A 20564-nucleotide genomic window follows, 5' to 3' on the forward strand; every position below is an offset into this window, starting at 1 on the left:
CTCTGGCGCCGCCCGCCCGTCTCTCGCTTACCGGGCAGCCCTCTGCCCCAAACCGAGCGGATCTAACATCCTCCTCCTCTTCCGTCCAGCAGCAGCAGCCCGTCCGTGGGCTGTCGGTTTCCGCGACCCGGTCCGGAAGGTTTTGTGTGTGCGTGCGTGTGTGTGCGTGTGTGTGTGTGTGTGCGTGCGTGTGTGCGTGGACCGGGCGCGCCGCGCGCTCCCCGCACCGACCTTCTCTTTAATGAGCGGACTGGTGTTTTGCTGCGCGATGTACATGGACAGAAGCAGCCTGAGCAGAGGTGAGTCCCGCTGCACGCCGCGCGCGTGCGAGCACACATCTGCACCGTGTACCGACCGACCTGCTGTACGGGCACGCGCCCACACGAGCGCGCACCGAGCTGCAGCCTCGCACGGCTGCGGCTTCTTCTCGTGTTTAATCTTATTTTTTGTGTAAAGATGTGTATATAAAAATGTGTCGAGTGAGGATGGGGGTACGTGCGCTGCCAAAGGGTGTCCTGCACGCGCACACACTGACCGACATGTCGCTGCAGTGGATGGAGGCTCGTGCCCCAGTATGGCTGCATGATGATGACGCGTCTGCCAGATGTTTCGCCTCCGATCTCACGATTACTATCGATCCGGCTGCTGTCAGCTGATCAGCGTGTTCATATCCCCGAAGCAGACAGCCGAACAGGACCAGTGTGTGCGTGTGGGATTTTATCCATCGATCTGAAACATGGCAGCTGATCACGCGGTCAGTTATTAGTCTGGGTTTGATTCTGCAGACAGACGGGGACACACACCTGGAGGGTTCTGAGCATCTTGAGGTCTACAATGAGATCCCACAGATCAATCCAAGATCCCCTTAAGAGCTTCAAGAGCCATCATCAGAACCATCAGTACCACAATGCCCTTCATCAGAACCGTCAGAACCACAATGCCCTTCATCAGAACCGTCAGAACCACAATGCCCTTCATCAGAACCGTCAGTACCACAATGCCCTTCATCAGAACCGTCAGAACCACAATGCCCTTCATCAGAACCGTCAGAACCACAATGCCCTTCATCAGAACCGTCAGAACCACAATGCCCTTCATCAGAACCACAATTCCAGTGGTTGGGAACAGAAGGAACTGTGGGGAACCCTTTAGAATGATCTCACATCTTAGACCTGAGCTTTATTTAAGCAATAAGGTACGGGAGGCTGTACAGATGTTAGGCCTGATGCGCAGTGGACGACAGGCAACCCTCAAACTGTTATTATTAAAGATAAAGCACCTTATTGCTTTTATAACACAGTTACCAGCAAAATTATAAATAGTAAGTAAATAGCTGCCTTTCAGCACAAACGTGAGTGATGGCGAGTGAGAAAAGTGGTCTGTGGCCGGTTCCTTTTTCAGAACGGCATGAGCCGATCTCAGTTGGGTATTTAGCGACATGCAAATACTATGTAACGTTAAATGAGTATCTTCGTGACCGTGGGTTTGCCGTACATGTTTTTTTCTAACTTTATTGACAATCTACCAGATTGTCTGACAGCAACTTGCAAAGTAAGCTCAGCATCTTAAATAAAGTCATGTGTGTCTTGATGCGGCTTTAGAAACGAACACAACTGGATTCTGTATTTGCTCATAAAGTCTGAAACGGGTCATTTGGCCGGTGTTTTGATAAGTGACCGAAGCCAGCGGACAGAGAGGACCGGCGCACTGACTACTAACCATGAACTCATTCGACACGAAGACGCAGACTTCATGAGCAAATACAGAATCCTTTGTGTTCATTTCTATAGCCTCGCATTAAGACACACATCACGCTGCGCTACTTGTCGCTGTGATCTACTAGATTGTCAATAAAGTTAGAAAAAAACAGATACTCATTTAACGTTACATGGAATTTGCATGTTGCTAAATACCCAACTGAGATCAGCTTACCCCGTTGTGAAAAAGGATCCTACCACCGACCACCAGAGAAAAACAGCATTGGGTCTCCTTGCTCACAGCATCTCACAGCATCTCATTCATTCACATCGCTTATGACGTCCACCTGAATTGTCCAGTTGTGAAAGCTCGCTCGGGATTTCTGGTCTTTTTTCGGCGACCGCCACCGAGCTAAACTGTCGCCCAAAATCTAACCTGCTTCTTTGAGTGCGCAGTGATGTGGAACGCTCGGGTCAATGTGAACAGCTACTGTACATTATCGCTGAATAATGTACACCCCGTGACTCACTCTCAACCCATCAGAATGCTGGATTTCATCTACCCGTATTATAGTTACCTGTAAGAACATTGTATTGTGTAATTAGAACCATATAGAAGTAGGCACTGAAACCTCCTTCAGGCTACTATCACCTCAAGCTCCACTAAGGACAACTACAACCACCTAAAATATGTTTAAAACGTAATTACCTAAACCACCCTAAGGACACATGGAACCTCATCAGTGATCTCTAGAACCACCTTAAGGACATGTACCTCATCAGTGATCTCTAAAACCACCTTAAGGACACGTGGAACCTCATCAGTGATCTCTAAAACCACCTTAAGGACACGTGGAACCTCATCAGTGATCTCTAGAACCACCTTAAGGACACATGGAACCTCAACAGTGGTTTCTAGAACCACCTTAAGGACATGTACCTCATCAGTGATCTCTAAAACCACCTTGAGGACACGTGGAACCTCATCAGTGATCTCTAGAACCACCTTAAGGACATGTACCTCATCAGTGATCTCTAGAACCACCTTAAGGACACATCGAACCTCATCAGTGATCTCTAGAACCACCTTAAGGACACATGGAACCTCATCAGTGGTTTCTAGAACCACCTTAAGGACATGTACCTCATCAGTGATCTCTAGAACCACCTTAAGGACACGTGGAACCTCATCAGTGATCTCTAGAACCACCTTAAGGACATGTACCTCATCAGTGATCTCTAAAACCACCTTAAGGACACGTGGAACCTCATCAGTGATCTCTAGAACCACCTTAAGGACATGTACCTCATCAGTGATCTCTAAAACCACCTTAAGGACACATGGAACCTCATCAGTGATCTCTAGAACCACCTTAAGGACATGTACCTCCTCTGTGGTTTCTAGAACCACCTTAAGGACATGTACCTCATCAGTGATTACTAGGACCACCTCGAGGACATGCAGAAGCTACTAAATACTCAAACCACCTTGTAGAACAGGCATGTAGAACCTCATCACTGGAGATTCCTCCAAGACATGTAGAAACTGGATAGTATATTTAGTGAAATAGAAGTATGTGGAGTGAAATCGGTATAAAATTTAATAAAATAGTGCAATGGTTATTGATATTAAATTAAATTAAACAGTATTCCAATGGTTATTGATATTAAATTAAATTGAAACAGTGGTACAATGGTTATGAGTAATGGTTTATGATTTAGCCGGAGGTGATTTTTTGTCCTATTGCAGTTGGCAGGAATATTTTCTTGTATCTGGATCATCCTGTTGAGGAATCAGGAAACATTTATTGCCATAATACAGTATGTCAGACATACAAGGAATTTGACTTGGCGGTTGGTGCAGACAGTACGAAGGTTCTCCGTGTCCCTGCAGTTGGTGGTGAAGAGGTTGGTCCGGGTTGTCCAATATTGACAACAGTTTTTTCAGTGTCCTCCTCTCCACCACCTGTTCTGGATGCTCCTGTTGGCAGCCAATGATGGAGCCGACCTTGTTCAACAGCTTCTTAGGTCTGTTAGTGTCACCAGCTCCAATGCTGCTCCCCCAGCAGACAATGGCGAAGTACAGAGCACTGGCCACAACCGAATAGTAGTAGTAGTAGTAGTTCAATCAGGAGAGACGCGTTCTGCATCAACATTACTTTACAAGAAATAGTGTGAATCATTGCCGATTGGACTCTATCCTCGACCCGGATAATCAAGGGGGCTTGATTATCAAGTTCTGCTCCACCAGAACCCCCCTGGAGTCCAGGCACTGGTGTTGGTGAAGACGAGAAGTTGCTGCAAGCAGATGGTGCCTGGAGTATGGACGGAAGGTGGCTGGAAGTGCCTGGACTGGAGGAGGCTAGCATTCGATTTGATCTGCAAAGACCCGCGAAGATCACGCCTTAAAAAGTTTGACAGCAAGGTGATGATTGGTTAAAAGAACCAGTGCCGCATCTGGTTAGTTGGCGTACTCATGGACACTCATGGACAACCCCCCTCTCCCCTTCTCCTCTCCAACATCTTGCTGCACACATACAAGTATCGTAAGTAAGTTTCCTCAAGAAAAAGAGTCGACCCATCCCATTCTTGTACACAGCGTTGATGTGAACCCCATCAATGACCCGTAGAACCTTTTTTAATGATCACTAGAACCTCATCAGTGATGAGTGGAACTCAACAAAGACTAAGTAGAACCGATTGATTGTAGAGACGGTTAAGTAGAACCAACCAATCTCTGTGATCAGTATAGACACGGATCCAGGATGTTTCTAGCCAGACTTAGCATAATACTTGCAGTGGTAAACTGAAAGCCTGGCCTGCTTCCTGGAATCCTGGAAGGATTCCGGGTAATGTAGTGTGGTCAGGATCACTAACAGAAGAAAATAAATGACTGACTGTCTGAACTGAAGAAAATCAGTGTAATGACTGAAACTGCTGCTATAAATAGACCAACACACACACACACACACACACATTATCTGCTCTTAAATGACCCTGTTGATGTTTTCCCATGACCTCTTCCATCATCTTTAGTCAGAAGTAAACATTCCAGTGTTTCCCCTACCATTATAACGGGGGCGCCCTGCATTCAAATATTGGATCATTGCTAAAATGTTGAACCATAGACTAGAGTAGAAGAAGTGGACCAAGTCCTTTGTGATTGGTTTGTGGACATTTTAACCAAAAAGTGACTATATTAAGATTAAGGACGCCGTATACGTCTCGGGGTATAGCCCCGCCCTAGAGCATCCCCTACTTTATGGTCTGTTTGTCTCTAAATGGATGATAATTTACTAAACATGCATCATGCTGTATTGAAGAAGACTAGAGATTGAGACCACAAACTCACGTTTAGAATGTTTACTGAGGGAATAAATCAACAGAGAAGTAGAGTCATTTTCTCTACTCGGTGAAGACCCCTGGTGGTCACTACAGAGAATGCAGCTTTAAATCATGACGCCTTGGCTGTACTTCAAATAGCTGGTTAATGGCTGCTTCGCCAAACCAAATGGCCCGCTTCCTCTGAGGTCACATCCATCGATCAGGGGGCGTCCTTTGTCTCAGAGTCACAGAGATCCATCATGATTAGATTCATTGTTGACACTAGGCCTGTCGCGATCATCAATATATTGACTTATAGCACAATATATGAAAATTATCATTTTTAGTGCTGCGATATATTATATTCATGTAACATATAAATGTCACCAACATTTTAGTCGATCGTGGTGCCTCAGTCCTCTGACGCCCCCGAAAGTGGAGGCGTCCACACAAGCACACCGAGCGGACAGCAACCGGTTAAGAGAAGGCGTGAACCCACAGTGTTATTGTTCTGTTCAAAAATGAAGAAACTCCGAACGAACAGACATACAAGACATCTTGGATTGGAAATGAAAATCAAACAAACAAAGTATTTCATGCATTTCAGGTTGGTTACAACCATAGCTGTGCATTCTTATTATTCTATCAATTACAGTTTCACAATTACAGTGATATTACACTATTCTAATTTCTTTATTGATTACATAGTTTCAGAATTATGGCTGTATACTGGTGTAATAAGTGCATTTCAACCATAAGGATACAAACTCGAAAGAACAAGAAACAAGAGTCGAGTGTTTTGCTCTCAGTGAGGAGGAACAAGCAGTTTATCACATGCAGAGCGGAGAGTGCGGGTCGGGATGTCGGGTTGGACCAGGTCCTGGATGTAAGCTGGACCCCATCCATTCACAGCATGGTACGGGAGCACCATGGTTAGAACTGGATGAGCCACCGGTACCAGTGAAGAGAGCGGAGGAGTGGAGGAGTGAGGGAGAACTTAGGAAGGTTAAAGACCAGTGGAGCTGCTGCATTCTGGATGAGCTGCAGAGGTGGAATGGTGGTAGCAGGAGACCTGCAGGAGACAGTTACAGTAGTCCAGGAGGGAGACGACAAGAGTCTGAATCAGTACCTCCTTCTGAGTGAGAAGAGGACGTGTTCTCCTGATGTTGTAGAGCGAGTATCTACAGGATGGTGTTGTCAGTGATGTTGGAGTCAGGGAGAGTCGGCTGTCGACGTCACGCTGAGGTTCCTGCAGTCAAAGTGGGCGTTAACACAGAGTCTCAAAGTTAACAGTCAAGTTCTGTGTAGGAGAATCTTTTCCCGGAAAGAGAAGTAGTTCAGTCTACATATTCATTTTACAGAATATATCTTTCGGACCTCTACTCAATCAGAATGGTGTGTACTACACATCTACAAAAAAAGTATTCCGACCACATGTCCGACTGTCGGGCAGCCCTCCCGACATGCAAGGGCAGGCAATGGCCCGTTCATCAGCTTTAATTATTATCTTTTATCGTTATCATACCCCAAAAATTTGACATGCATACCAGGTCTGGTAAAAATCTTTTATATTTTTTGGGTCTCATATTTGGGTATAAAGAAATGTCCCCATTGCGCCCCCTAGAAATATGAAAAGTAACACAGTAGCCCATTTTTCCCCCTGATGCACGATTGACTTGACATTTGGCCCAAAATTACCTGGCCCAGTTCTGGCTTGAGCTTGGCACGCCGGAAGAAACACGTCGGGCCGAGTCCAGGCTCGGGATGAATGACACCCCAGAATCAGGCCGAATACACCGCCCCGATTCCGTCATACATTGCCGTCACTGGGCCATAATCTAAGAAAAACTGGGCCTGAACCCGGCGGTACAAAAGAAATGAGTTTGACGTGATCCGGTTGCCATCTCAGACCGGTTCCGGTTCGGTATGAATGACGCCCCAGAATCAGGTTGAATATTTTCTTCGTGTCGAATATGTATAAAATCAAGGCAGTCAAGATCATATCGTTTGGTGATAAAAAATATGTTCATATCCAGAAAAGAATTTGTAGAAAGCACAGTGTTAAAAGGGTCAAATTACATTAAATTATAATAATTAGAACTATACTGCCATACAAGACAACTGGTAGCGACCTTTCATTCTGGCAAAAATCCAGAGATTTCAGCCTGGTAGAAACAGATACAAGAAAGAGTTGTGAGATTTTATACATCTTGTTATATTTATTTCATGGAAGAGGATACATGTGTTTATTAAGCAATAAATAATGACAGTTTATGAATAGAGACGTTTGTTTTCTGGTTCTTTCATCCTAAATCGAACGGTTAGACCCAAGAGGTCAAAGGGCCCAGATAATAAGAAATAATGTTGGTCAAATGCTGTGGTGTGAGGGAAATGGCTTTGTGGAATTCATACATTTTGACCATAGAATATTTTATATTTTTCATTTTTCTCACTAGACAAGAACAATAAAGAAATTCATTCTCTTTTCTTGATTGCTATACCTTCCATGTGACCCTCAGAGTGATCTCTGGAGCTGTGCACATTGGGTTAGGAAGCATTGCAAAGACTACCTGCTCTTTAGCATGTTGTTAGCATGTTGCACACACCAGCATGACACTGTTACAGAACATGTATTTCCTGCCAAATAACACTAGTTAACTGCTGAAGCTTGTTTTGGGAGGAGGGTTTTAAGTTTTAAAACTGTTGAAAACTGTGACCGTGAAAGATGTGCACAAGTTTACTCTGCATCTCCTTGTACTGCCTCACTGTCACTAAAGCAACACAATACGTGGAAAATAAATATCAGAGCTAAGAGTAACAGGTGGGCTACTGTTGTGCTACTACTAACACACATTCCATCGGACCAGGATTCATTATTTATATTGATTAATTAACTTTTCTTCTAATGTTACCATGGTAACCGCATTCATCACAGAGGGATTTCTAGCATACAAACGTTCCATTGCGTTGACTCTTACTGTGAAAATCTACGTACTGGCGGTTTAGCGTATTTTGGTTTTGTAGGCAAAACCCAAAAAGGGATTAATGCAGTAAAAAGTTTCTGTCTCGTTTTTGGTTCTAAACAAAAATCGCTAAAACGGGCGCCCACTTCCGTACGAAAAACGAGAAAACAAAAGGTACACAAACCTCAGTCTACAGTACTTACTGAACAGTAACTGCGTTGTCGCAGGCAGAGGTGGTGCAAATTTATTGTGCTTCTCCCAAAGTGCAAACAAGTGGAAACAACATTATATTCACAGGAAACTCTTGGACAAATCATTTTTTTTTTAAAGTCACCATTTCTTTGTTCTCTAAATGGATTTCTCCCTCTGCCCACCACGGGCCACACGAAACAAAGCAACTAACCCTTTCATCCTGAGGAGGTTCCTTTAAAAACCCTAAGCCACACCGTGTGCGTCTTCCAAAGGACTTCCAAAGGAATTGTCCTGCCCTCGCCAGCAATTTGATATATCGCACCCCTGAACAGACCCTTATTTTGTATATATTATATTATATTTCAGGAATCAGGAAACATTTATTGCCAAAATATGTCAAACATACAAGGAATTTGTCTTGGCGGTTGGTGCGTGACAGTAGACAGTGTAACAATAGACAACAGCGCACAAGTAATAAAATAAAGTAAAATGAAATGCTAATGCAATGCGTTAGTAGAATAAGGCTATGGGTTAGTGTAAAACAAGATAATAAAATTAGTTAAAAATTTAAAATATTAAAAAAGTTAAAAAAATATTAAGCATAAAGTGCACTAGCGAACAAGTGACAAAGTGACGAGTGACGACAAAGTGATAAATGACAGTTAAAGTGACATGTGCAGTGTGAAGGGAGTGACCGGTGGAATGTTATAGTCAGTCAGAGGGGGACCGGCTCTGTTGATGAGCCCGACTGCCGACGGGAAGAAACTGTTGGTGTGGCGGAAGGTCTTGTGATTGGTACTGTAGATTAGTACTTATAGAATAATACTGTTGGATCAGTACTGTAAATTAGTACTTATAGAATAATACTGTTGGATCAGTACTGATGAAAGGGTACTGTAGATCAGTACTTCTAGAATAATACTGTTTGTTTCAGTACTGATGGATTGGTACTGAAGATTAGTACTTCTAGAATAATACTGTTGGATCAGTACTGTAGATTAGTACTTCTAGAATAATACTGTTGGATCAGTACTGATGGATTGGTACTGTAGATCAGTACTTCTAGAATAATACTGCTGGATCAGTACTGATGGATTGGTACTGTAGATTAGTACCTCTAGAATAATACTGTTGGATCAGTACAGATGGGTTGGTACTGTAGATTAGTATTTATAGAATAATACTGTTGGATCAGTACTGTAGATTAGTACTTCTAGAATAATACTGTTGGATCAGTACTGATGGATTGGTACTGTAGATTGGTACCTCTAGAATAATACTGTTGGATCAGTACTGATGGATTGGTACTGTAGATCAGTACTTCTAGAATAATACTGTTGGATCAGTACTGTAGATTAGTACTTCTAGAATAATACTGTTGGATCAGTACTGATGGATTGGTACTGTAGATTAGTATTTATAGAATAATACTGTTGGATCAGTACTGTAGATTAGTACCTCTAGAATAATACTGTTGGATCAGTACAGATGGGTTGGTACTGTAGATTAGTATTTATAGAATAATACTGTTGGATCAGTACTGTAGATTAGTACTTCTAGAATAATACTGTTGGATCAGTATTGATGGATTGGTACTGTAGATTAGTACCTCTAGAATAATACTGTTGGATCAGTACAGATGGGTTGGTACTGTAGATTAGTATTTATAGAATAATACTGTTGGATCAGTACTGTAGATTAGTACTTCTAGAATAATACTGTTGGATCAGTACTGATGGATTGGTACTGTAGATTGGTACCTCTAGAATAATACTGTTGGATCAGTACTGATGGATTGGTACTGTAGATCAGTACTTCTAGAATAATACTGTTGGATCAGTACTGTAGATTAGTACTTCTAGAATAATACTGTTGGATCAGTACTGATGGATTGGTACTGTAGATTAGTATTTATAGAATAATACTGTTGGATCAGTACTGTAGATTAGTACCTCTAGAATAATACTGTTGGATCAGTACAGATGGGTTGGTACTGTAGATTAGTATTTATAGAATAATACTGTTGGATCAGTACTGTAGATTAGTACTTCTAGAATAATACTGTTGGATCAGTATTGATGGATTGGTACTGTAGATTAGTACCTCTAGAATAATACTGTTGGATCAGTACAGATGGGTTGGTACTGTAGATTAGTATTTATAGAATAATACTGTTGGATCAGTACTGTAGATTAGTACTTCTAGAATAATACTGTTGGATCAGTACTGATGGATTGGTACTGTAGATTGGTACCTCTAGAATAATACTGTTGGATCAGTACTGATGGATTGGTACTGTAGATCAGTACTTCTAGAATAATACTGTTGGATCAGTACTGTAGATTAGTACTTCTAGAATAATACTGTTGGATCAGTACTGATGGATTGGTACTGTAGATTAGTATTTATAGAATAATACTGTTGGATCAGTACTGTAGATTAGTACCTCTAGAATAATACTGTTGGATCAGTACAGATGGGTTGGTACTGTAGATTAGTATTTATAGAATAATACTGTTGGATCAGTACTGTAGATTAGTACTTCTAGAATAATACTGTTGGATCAGTATTGATGGATTGGTACTGTAGATTAGTACCTCTAGAATAATACTGTTGGATCAGTACAGATGGGTTGGTACTGTAGATTAGTATTTATAGAATAATACTGTTGGATCAGTACTGTAGATTAGTACTTATAGGATAATACTGTCGGATCAGTACTGATGGATTGATACTGTAGATTAGTACCTCTAGAATAATACTGTTGGATCAGTACTGATGGATTGGTACTGTAGATCAGTACTTCTAGAATAATACTGTTGGATCAGTACTGTAGATTAGTACTTCTAGAATAATACTGTTGGATCAGTACTGATGGATTGGTACTGTAGATTAGTATTTATAGAATAATACTGTTGGATCAGTACTGTAGATTAGTACTTCTAGAACAATACTGTTGGATCAGTACTGATGGATTGGTACTGTAGATTAGTATTTATAGAATAATACTGTTGGATCAGTACTGTAGATTAGTACTTCTAGAATAATACTGTTGGATCAGTACTGATGGATTGGTACTGTAGATTAGTATTTATAGAATAATACTGTTGGATCAGTACTGATGGATTGGTACTGTAGATTAGTATTTATAGAATAATACTGTTGGATCAGTACTGTAGATTAGTACTTCTAGAATAATACTGTTGGATCAGTACTGATGGATTGGTACTGTAGATTAGTATTTATAGAATAATACTGTTGGATCAGTACTGATGGATTGGTACTGTAGATTAGTATTTATAGAATAATACTGTTGGATCAGTACTGTAGATTAGTACTTCTAGAATAATACTGTTGGATTGGTACTGTAGATTAGTACCTCTAGAATAATACTGTTGGATCAGTACTGATGGATTGGTACTGTAGATCAGTACTTCTAGAATAATACTGTTGGATCAGTACTGTAGATTAGTACTTCTAGAATAATACTGTTGGATCAGTACTGATGGATTGGTACTGTAGATCAGTACTTCTAGAATAATACTGTTGGATCAGTACTGTAGATTAGTACTTCTAGAATAATACTGTTGGATCAGTACTGTAGATTAGTACTTCTAGAATAATACTGTTGGATCAGTACTGATAGATTGGTACTGAAGATTAGTATTTATAGAATAATACTGTTGGATCAGTACTGTAGATTAGTACTTCTAGAATAATACTGTTGGATCAGTACTGATGGATTGGTACTGTAGATTAGTACCTCTAGAATAATACTGTTGGATCAGTACTGATGGATTGGTACTGTAGATCAGTACTTCTAGAATAATACTGTTGGATCAGTACTGTAGATTAGTACTTCTAGAATAATACTGTTGGATCAGTACTGATGGATTGGTACTGTAGATTAGTATTTATAGAATAATACTGTTGGATCAGTACTGTAGATTAGTACTTCTAGAACAATACTGTTGGATCAGTACTGATGGATTGGTACTGTAGATTAGTATTTATAGAATAATACTGTTGGATCAGTACTGTAGATTAGTACTTCTAGAATAATACTGTTGGATCAGTACTGATGGATTGGTACTGTAGATTAGTATTTATAGAATAATACTGTTGGATCAGTACTGATGGATTGGTACTGTAGATTAGTATTTATAGAATAATACTGTTGGATCAGTACTGTAGATTAGTACTTCTAGAATAATACTGTTGGATTGGTACTGTAGATTAGTACCTCTAGAATAATACTGTTGGATCAGTACTGATGGATTGGTACTGTAGATCAGTACTTCTAGAATAATACTGTTGGATCAGTACTGTAGATTAGTACTTCTAGAATAATACTGTTGGATCAGTACTGATGGATTGGTACTGTAGATCAGTACTTCTAGAATAATACTGTTGGATCAGTACTGTAGATTAGTACTTCTAGAATAATACTGTTGGATCAGTACTGATGGATTGGTACTGAAGATTAGTATTTATAGAATAATACTGTTGGATCAGTACTGTAGATTAGTACTTCTAGAATAATACTGTTGGATCAGTACTGATGGATTGGTACTGTAGATTAGTATTTATAGAATAATACTGTTGGATCAGTACTGATGGATTGGTACTGTAGATTAGTACTTATAGAATAATACTGTTGGATCAGTACTCTTACTTGCCGTCACACCTCCTTTCCTCCCTCCCTGCACAGGCCCCTCCTCCTCCTCCAATCCCAGTGTGCTGACTCAGAGTATACCTCCGGGGCCGTCCTGTTCTCAGTGTGGTCACCAGGAGGCGCTGGAGGCCAATGCCTTGTCATCGGGCGCTGCCTCCCCGGAGGGAGGGGTGGAGTCAACAGACCGCTGCGGCTCCACTAACAGGCCACAACTCAACGACTCTGGGCCGACCGAGCTGCCGTCTACCCCGAAAACACCAACGAACAAGATCCGACCGCTGGCGCCCGGACCCAAACCTCAGGGTGACAGACTTTATTTAAATTTGAACATCAAAATGTATTTAGTGATTGATGACACCGTATTGATCCCTGATCCTTCCCTCTGCAGTCCCCCCGAAGCCAACCCACCTCAAGCAGCAGCCGGGGGCGTTGAGGCCACGCCTCGGGGTTCCGGACAAGCCCCTCCCCCTTAACCCGCCCTGCAGAGCCCTTCCAGTCGACCCCCGAGGGGACTGGACTCTGCCCAGCCGCGTCGATGGCACCGCCTCCCCCCCCTGCGTTCTGTCACTCATTGAGAAGTTTGAGCGGTGGGTAGTGATTTTACTGATATTATCATTAAAGACTAAAGATTAAACGAGATGTGAACAGTGTGTGTGTGTGTGTGTGTGTGTGTGTGTGTGTGTGTGTGTGCAGCGAGCAGATCATTGTAGTTCCTGCCATCACCGGGGGGGCTCTGTGTCCCCGCCTCTTCGATCCACCCTCCTCAGCCGCCCCTCCCCCACCGGGCGAGGAGCTGCCCTGTGAGCCTGAAGGTCATGATGACCTCACATTGGGCTGTGAGGGGTACTGCGGCCTGCAAGAAGACCACGATGATGATGACGATCACGATATTGATGACGACAATGATGATGATGACCACGATGATGACGCCCACGATGATGATGACCATGATGATGATGACCACGATGACGAGCTTGTGGCAGCATGTCGTGACGACCTTCATCAGAAGCGTCTCTCCATGGAGTCAGGTTATAGCGCCTCAGAAAAACACCTGGAGGAGGACACGGTCGCCGTGGAGATGAGGGAGCAGCCGCTGCCTCTCGACCAGTCGGAGCTCCCCTCGGAGCATCTGTCCCTGCCGTCCTTGCAGACAGAGGGCAAGCTGGCTAATCGGGACAGCGGCATCGACAGCATCAGTTCTCCGTCGCACAGCGAGGAGCTGTGCTTTGCTGGCGTGGACGACGGGGGCGTGGCCTATCCCTGTAGCCCGGCCCTCCTGTCACGCCTCTCTGGCTTGTCCTCGTACGTGGTGGAGGGAGGGGGCGCGTCCATAAGGAGGAGGGACTTCTCTGTGGAGGGCGACAGCGACCTGGAAGATGAGGCGGAGCTAACGCTGGTGCTGCCCCACCCCAAGACCGACAGACAAGACTCTGCTGAGGTGAGACAGGAAGTGAGATGTGACGTCAACTTCAACGACAGGCTCCAATCACACCTTTCGACACACTGAGGACACATGTCCTCATATCCTCTTCTCCACATGTCCTCACGTCCTCATCGCCTTGTCTCCTCATGTCATCATCTGCTTGTGTCCTTGTGTCCTCATATTCACATGACCTTGTGTCCTCAAGCCCCCATCTCCTCATCATGTCCTCATGTGCTTGTGTCTTCATATCCTCATGTCCTCAGGTCACATGACACAACAACGAAACATCAACATGACGTCCTGGAGAAGGACGGTGGCCTGTAAGGGACAAATGTGAACCTTTGAAAAGACACAAAGTAAAGAGACTGTCTCTTTACCTGTCTCTCTCTGTCTCTCTCTTTGTCCAGCTGTCTGTCCAGCAGAGGGTCTTCAACATTGCTAACGAGCTGCTGCACACAGAGACCGCCTACGTGGCTAAGCTCCACCTCCTGGACCAGGTGAGTCACCGAGAATCTCCTGGTCTGACATGTGTATAGGACTCACCTGGTTACCATGGTTACCTCTCCCTGTTCTCATGTAGGTGTTCTGTGCTCGACTCCTGGAGGAGGCTCGGTCTCGCTCCTCCTTCCCCTGTGACGTTGTCCAGGGGATCTTCTCCAACATCTGCTCAATCTACTGCTTCCATCAGCAGTTCCTCCTGCCAGCCCTGCAGAAACGGATGGAGGAGTGGTGAGAGCACCTCCTCCGCATCCTCCTCTTGTCTCTGCCTCCTCTTTCTCATCTTCTAATCTCTTCCTCCTCCTCTCTTCTTCCTCTCCTCCTCAGGGAGTCCAACCCCCGGGTCGGGGACATCCTGCAGAAGTTGGCTCCCTTCCTGAAAATGTACGGAGAATATGTAAAGAACTTTGACCGGTCGATGGAGCTCTTGAACATCTGGACGGAGCGATCAACCCAGTTCAAGACCATCGTGCAGGAGACGCAGGTGAGTGAGAGGGTTAGAGGTTGAAATGGTGAGTGTGTATGTGTATCACAATGTGTGTACCTTGTGTAGAGGGAGGAGCGCTGTAGGAACCTCACCCTGCAACACCACATGTTAGAACCTGTTCAGAGGATTCCTCGATATGAGTTGCTGCTCAAAGATTATCTACACCGGCTGCCCAAGGATGCCCCGGACCACAGGGACGCCCAGAGTACGTAAAACAAACTCACCCATTACTGATGTCTGAAGACGTTTAAAAGGCTATAAAAGACCTGTGATATTGTGATCTTCTCTCTACAGAGTCTCTGGAGTTGATTGCGACAGCAGCAGAACACTCCAACGCTGCCATCAAGAAGATGGTGAGCTCACTCCTCTCTCCGTCTGTCTGTCTGTCTCTGCCACACATCTTTTTGTCTCTACTGGTCTCCCTTTCCACCTGTCTCTGTGTCTCTCTCTCTCACTACATATTTCTTTCTCTCGCCCACCTTTTACCCTACCTGTCTATCCCTCCACCTGTCTCCCCCTCTCTGTCAGGACCGGATGAGGAAGTTGTTGAAAGTGTACGAGTTGTTGGGCGGAGAAGAAGACATCGTAAACCCGACAAACGACCTCATCAAAGAGGGACACATCCTGAAACTGTCCAACAAGAACGGGACCACCCAGGACCGATACCTCATCTTGGTATTCTGCTCTACTTCTATTCGACTGTACTCTATTTGTTTTCTAGTCTAATCTATGTCTTTCCTGTACGCTCCACTCTACTCTTTTTATATTCTACGGTACTCTACTTCTATTCGACTGCACTCTACTCTACTTTCACTTCCTTCTACGACACTACTGCATCCTTCTAGTCTGATCTGCTTCTATGTGTGGGGACTTCACGTCACGGTTCAACGACTCAAGCCCGTCACGGGGAGCAGTTGAACACAGTTTATTTTTGATCAATTGAGTGTGTAGGAGGATACGCTCCACGCCATGTCACCCCTCGTAACCTTCTCTTACTCGTCCTGCCCGGGTCCTACACAGGGGGGTAGTCAGCCAGTCCAGGTCAATCCCGCCGCTACTCTTACCTTTCGTTCACTCTTCTTTTTCTTTCCTTTCCACAACTATATCTCACTTCGTCTTCTCTATCCCCTCTCTCCTTCTTCCTCCTTGTTCGGTGGTTTGTTCCCCTTCTTATGCTCCCCTTGATGACTCAACTGCAACTCGTTCACAACCTACAAGGCTAACCCTCAACCTCCCCTCCAACACCAACCCCCTCAACTCTGATCTACCACATATGTTACTTTACTCCTACTAAACTCTAATTATCCTCCATTCTACTCTTTTCTATTCTTCTCTGCCTTTACCCTTTTCAACTTACGCTCTACTTATATTTTACTCGACTGTACTTCTAATCTACTCTACCTCTACATATATTATGTTTTAATTCTTCCCTACTCTGCTCTATTTCTACCCTGCTCTACTTTTAGTCGACTCGACTACCCAAAATCGCAAATGACCAATTAGCCTCAGAGGGCTTTATAGTCTGTACACATGCGACATCCTCTGCCCCGAAACCCTCACATCGGTTAGTGGACAGAAAGCACAAATACGCTGTGGAAGAAACAAAGTTAGTGATGCGCATTCATGTTTACAGTGATAGTAACGGGCATAACGGGTGTTAGAGCGGTAGGTGTCAGAAGGGATCTACTCTACTCTGGTGTCATGTACGGGCTCTGCTGTCCTTTGGTCCTTACATCTTTCTGTCCTTACGTTCTTCTGTCCTTACATGCTTCTGTCCTTATGTCCAGACCTGTCTGTCTCTCTCCAGTTTAATGACAGGTTGCTGTACTGTGTCCCGAAGCTGCGTCTGATTGGTCAGAAGTACGGCGTGCGAGCTCGCATCGACGTGGACGGGATGGAGGTAAAGATCGGCCTCTTACACCTGCTCACTTTTCACCTGTACTCTGTCTACCTGTGTTTCCACCCTCTTCTAGCTCTGTCCATTATCATTGTTTCTCTTTGTTCACTTGTCTCACACTGTCCACCTGTCTTTCTCTCTCTGTCCAGCTTAAGGAGACCAGCAGTGTTTCAGCATCCAAGACATTCCTGGTGTCAGGAAAACAGAGATCCCTAGAGCTGCTTGCCAGGTATAGACACAGTTATACAGAATGCAACACTCTTGGAGAGACAGACATCGAGACAGTCAGAGAGACGGACAGACAGACAGTCTGTCATTTGTTCTCTTCTTTCTTTCTCTCTGCAGGACAGAGGAGGAGAAGAACGACTGGATTCAGGTAAACACTCACATGGTTGCAGTGATGCCACAATGTAATGTTATCAACTATGTTGATGTTAACACGTTGATGTCTTCAGGCCATCCAGGCGACCATCCAGAGACATGAGCAGACAATGGAGACTTTCAGACATCTCACCTGCTCCCTGAGGGACGAGGAGTCCACGCCGCCTCACTCCCCGGTAAAAGCTTACCACAGATCCCAGGACAATCCCCCAACCTTCTGTCATTCAATCCTGATGTCCCAATGTCCCTATTTCCTTCTGTCTTGGTGACCTTATATCTTTATGTCTTCTTTCCTTCCATCCTTCTGCCCTTCCGTTCTTACATCCTTTTGTCCTTCTGTCCTTACATCTCTCGGCCCTGATGTTCTTCTGTCCTTACATCCTTCTCTCAGAGCTGTGTGGAACTTGGTAAACGAGCTCCTACTCCGATCAGAGAGAAAGAGGTGACACTGTGTATGAAATGTCAGGAGCCCTTCAACTCCATCACCAAGAGACGGCACCACTGTAAAGCCTGTGGACATGTGAGTTACTCAATAACGTATTTTACTCTAAACTGTTCTTCATGTCAGAGGTACAAATTGTAAAGGTGCATCTGTATACAAGTACCTATCCCACTCTCTTCCTGCCCAGGTGGTTTGTGGGAAATGTTCTGAGTTTCGGGCCCGTCTGTCATACGACAACAACCGGACCCATCGGGTGTGTGCGGACTGCTACGTCATGCTGGTGGGCATGTCCGCGTCGCCTCCATCTCTAAGCAACACCTCCCACAGGAGACGCTCCATCTTGGAGGTGAGTGTGACCTCACCCTGACATTGCTGTGACATCACCAGGCCACAGATGTTCACCCTCCCCTGTTCTCTATGTCTTGCCACAGAAACAGGCCTCCCTGGCGGCAGAGCACAGCGTGATCTGCTCTTTTCTCCACCACATGGAAAAAGGAGGCGGGAGGAGCTGGCAGAAGGCCTGGTTCGTCATCCCGGAGAATGAGCCCCTGGTCCTCTACATCTACGGAGCTCCTCAGGTATGTACGTCCAAGAGGTGTGAGAGGAGGAGGTAGAGGAGATTTGAAGATTTTGAGGCGTATAAGGTTTGACGAGGAATTGAGGAAGATTGACGATAATTTGAGGACGTTTAAGGGGGGGCTTGACAAGGTTTGAGGGGGACTTGAGGTGGTGAGAGCGGGTTGAGGAGGACTTGAGAGTGTTTGAAGAGGAGTTGAGGAGGTCTGGAGGAAGTGTGAGGGTTTGAGGTGACCGGCAGAATGTTTGAGTAGAACGTGAGGTGTTTGAAGAGGACTGAGAAGTTGAGGAGGACTGTGAGTTTTAAGGAGGGGGTTGGAGGGAAGCAGAGGTGAAGAATGGTGTTTGAGGAGGACTTGAGAAGGTTTGTGGAGGACTTGAGGAGGACCTAAGGAGGTCTTAAGGGAGTGTGAAGTTATGAGGAGGACTTGTGAAGTGCTTAAAGTGGTGTGAGTGTGAGTTGTTTGAGGAGGTGTGAGGTGTTTGAGGAGGCCTTGATAAGGTTTGAGGAGGCCTTGATGAAGACTTGAGGAATACTTTAAGTGTTGTGATAGGTTTCAGGAGAAGTTGAGGAAGTGTCAGGGCTTTTAGGAGGCGTGAGGAGGTTTGAGGAGATCTTGAGGAGGTCTTGAGGATGTTTGAGAAGGACAGGGCGAGGTTTTACAAACACTTTTGTAGGAGGACTGAGGAGGTTTTAGGAAGACTCACGGAGGTTTGACGAGGACTTAAGGAGTAGGGCTGCAACTATCAATTATTTTCCTAATCGTCTAACGACTATTTACCAGTGTAAGAGCGTGGAAACAAACAAAGAGGCAAGCATTCCTTTTGGCTTCAACATGTGGCTGTTTATTTACATCCAACGCCATCTCTCACACATCACTTCCTACTCCCTTTTTACCCCCCATGTCACCATGTTTATGCCGCTTTCTCTTGAAAGGCCCTGTGAATTTGTTCCTGTGAGTCCCCTACAATAGCAAATTAAAATGATTACTCAACACGTTGGAATTTGAAGTAACAAGTTAAGCTAAGATAAGCTAATTAGCGTAATTTGGGGAGCAAGACCACGCCTCCAACAACTCAACCCACTCTTCTCGTTCTCGAGTACGCATCCTAAAAACCCCACCCTCCCAACACCTTTTTCTTTTCTTTTTACTCCCTCTTTTTCCAGCATTTGGTAGGGCCCTGAAGGTTTTCGTAGGGCCCTGAAGGTTTTCGTTGGGCCCTGAAGGTGTTCGTTGGGCCCTGAAGGTTTTTGTAGGTGCCCTGAAGGTGTTCGCCGTGCCCCAGGCGCACGGCGGATCCTCCCACGTAGTTCCCCACAACCCATCCGACCGACCAGACGAAATAAATCAACGACACATTCATCATGTTAAACGCCTTCAGTGAATGGCGGGGTCTTTGCTAGTGAAAAATACATTAAATAGTAATACAAAACGTAAGTGCAAAAATGTGTTTAAAAGTAAAGAGAAAGTGCAAATACATTTTTTAAAATGAACTCAAAATAGCAATAAAGTCTATGCAAGTGACGAGCATGTTGAGGATGTGCTCTGTCCAGACTCCTTCATCTGAGGGTGCACGATCCTCTGAAGGACAAACTGCTTAGTACTAAAAGAGAGAGAAAAACACACAGAGCTTTAATTATCAGGTTGTAGGCTTTAGAATCGTAGTTTGTATCATTATTATTATTATTATTTGTATTATGTAGGTAATTGTGTTGATATGAAATTATTTTTTTCCACAATCTTTTGTTTGAAGACTTGTAAACCTTAGAATAAGCTAACAACGCTAACGTTTCTTTAGCTAACTTAACCTTCCCATGAGAAGAAGACGTGGAGGCTCCAGAAACGTTCCTTATACTTTTAGTTTGAATTGAGGAGGTTTGATGAAGGGTAGTAGTCTGGCTTGACGATGACTTGACAAGGTGTGAGGGGTAAAAAGAGTTCTGATGTGTTTGAGGAAGACTTGAGGGGTTTGTTGAGGAGTCGAGGACGTGTGAGGGCTTTAAGGAA

At 44.1% G+C, this 20564-nt stretch overlaps 1 protein-coding gene across 1 annotated transcript in view; it reads left to right on the forward strand.

Annotated features, from left to right (window-relative positions):
* The window catches only part of fgd1 (FYVE, RhoGEF and PH domain containing 1), a 25260-nt gene continuing 4696 nt past the window's right edge, over nt 1-20564 (forward strand). Inside the window, exons 1-17 of the mRNA XM_078080783.1 lie at nt 1-299; nt 12888-13154; nt 13240-13438; nt 13545-14289; nt 14682-14771; nt 14855-15003; nt 15100-15256; nt 15326-15464; nt 15554-15612; nt 15788-15934; nt 17067-17159; nt 17306-17385; nt 17502-17532; nt 17612-17713; nt 17929-18057; nt 18167-18325; nt 18411-18557. Coding sequence (XP_077936909.1) covers nt 242-299; nt 12888-13154; nt 13240-13438; nt 13545-14289; nt 14682-14771; nt 14855-15003; nt 15100-15256; nt 15326-15464; nt 15554-15612; nt 15788-15934; nt 17067-17159; nt 17306-17385; nt 17502-17532; nt 17612-17713; nt 17929-18057; nt 18167-18325; nt 18411-18557 — 2751 coding nt within the window. The 5' untranslated portion in view covers nt 1-241. The remainder of the gene's footprint in view (nt 300-12887; nt 13155-13239; nt 13439-13544; nt 14290-14681; nt 14772-14854; nt 15004-15099; nt 15257-15325; nt 15465-15553; nt 15613-15787; nt 15935-17066; nt 17160-17305; nt 17386-17501; nt 17533-17611; nt 17714-17928; nt 18058-18166; nt 18326-18410; nt 18558-20564) is intronic.

Source organism: Gasterosteus aculeatus, chromosome 2 (assembly GCF_964276395.1).
Source record: "Gasterosteus aculeatus chromosome 2, fGasAcu3.hap1.1, whole genome shotgun sequence".
Classification (NCBI taxonomy): Eukaryota; Metazoa; Chordata; class Actinopteri; order Perciformes; family Gasterosteidae; genus Gasterosteus; species Gasterosteus aculeatus.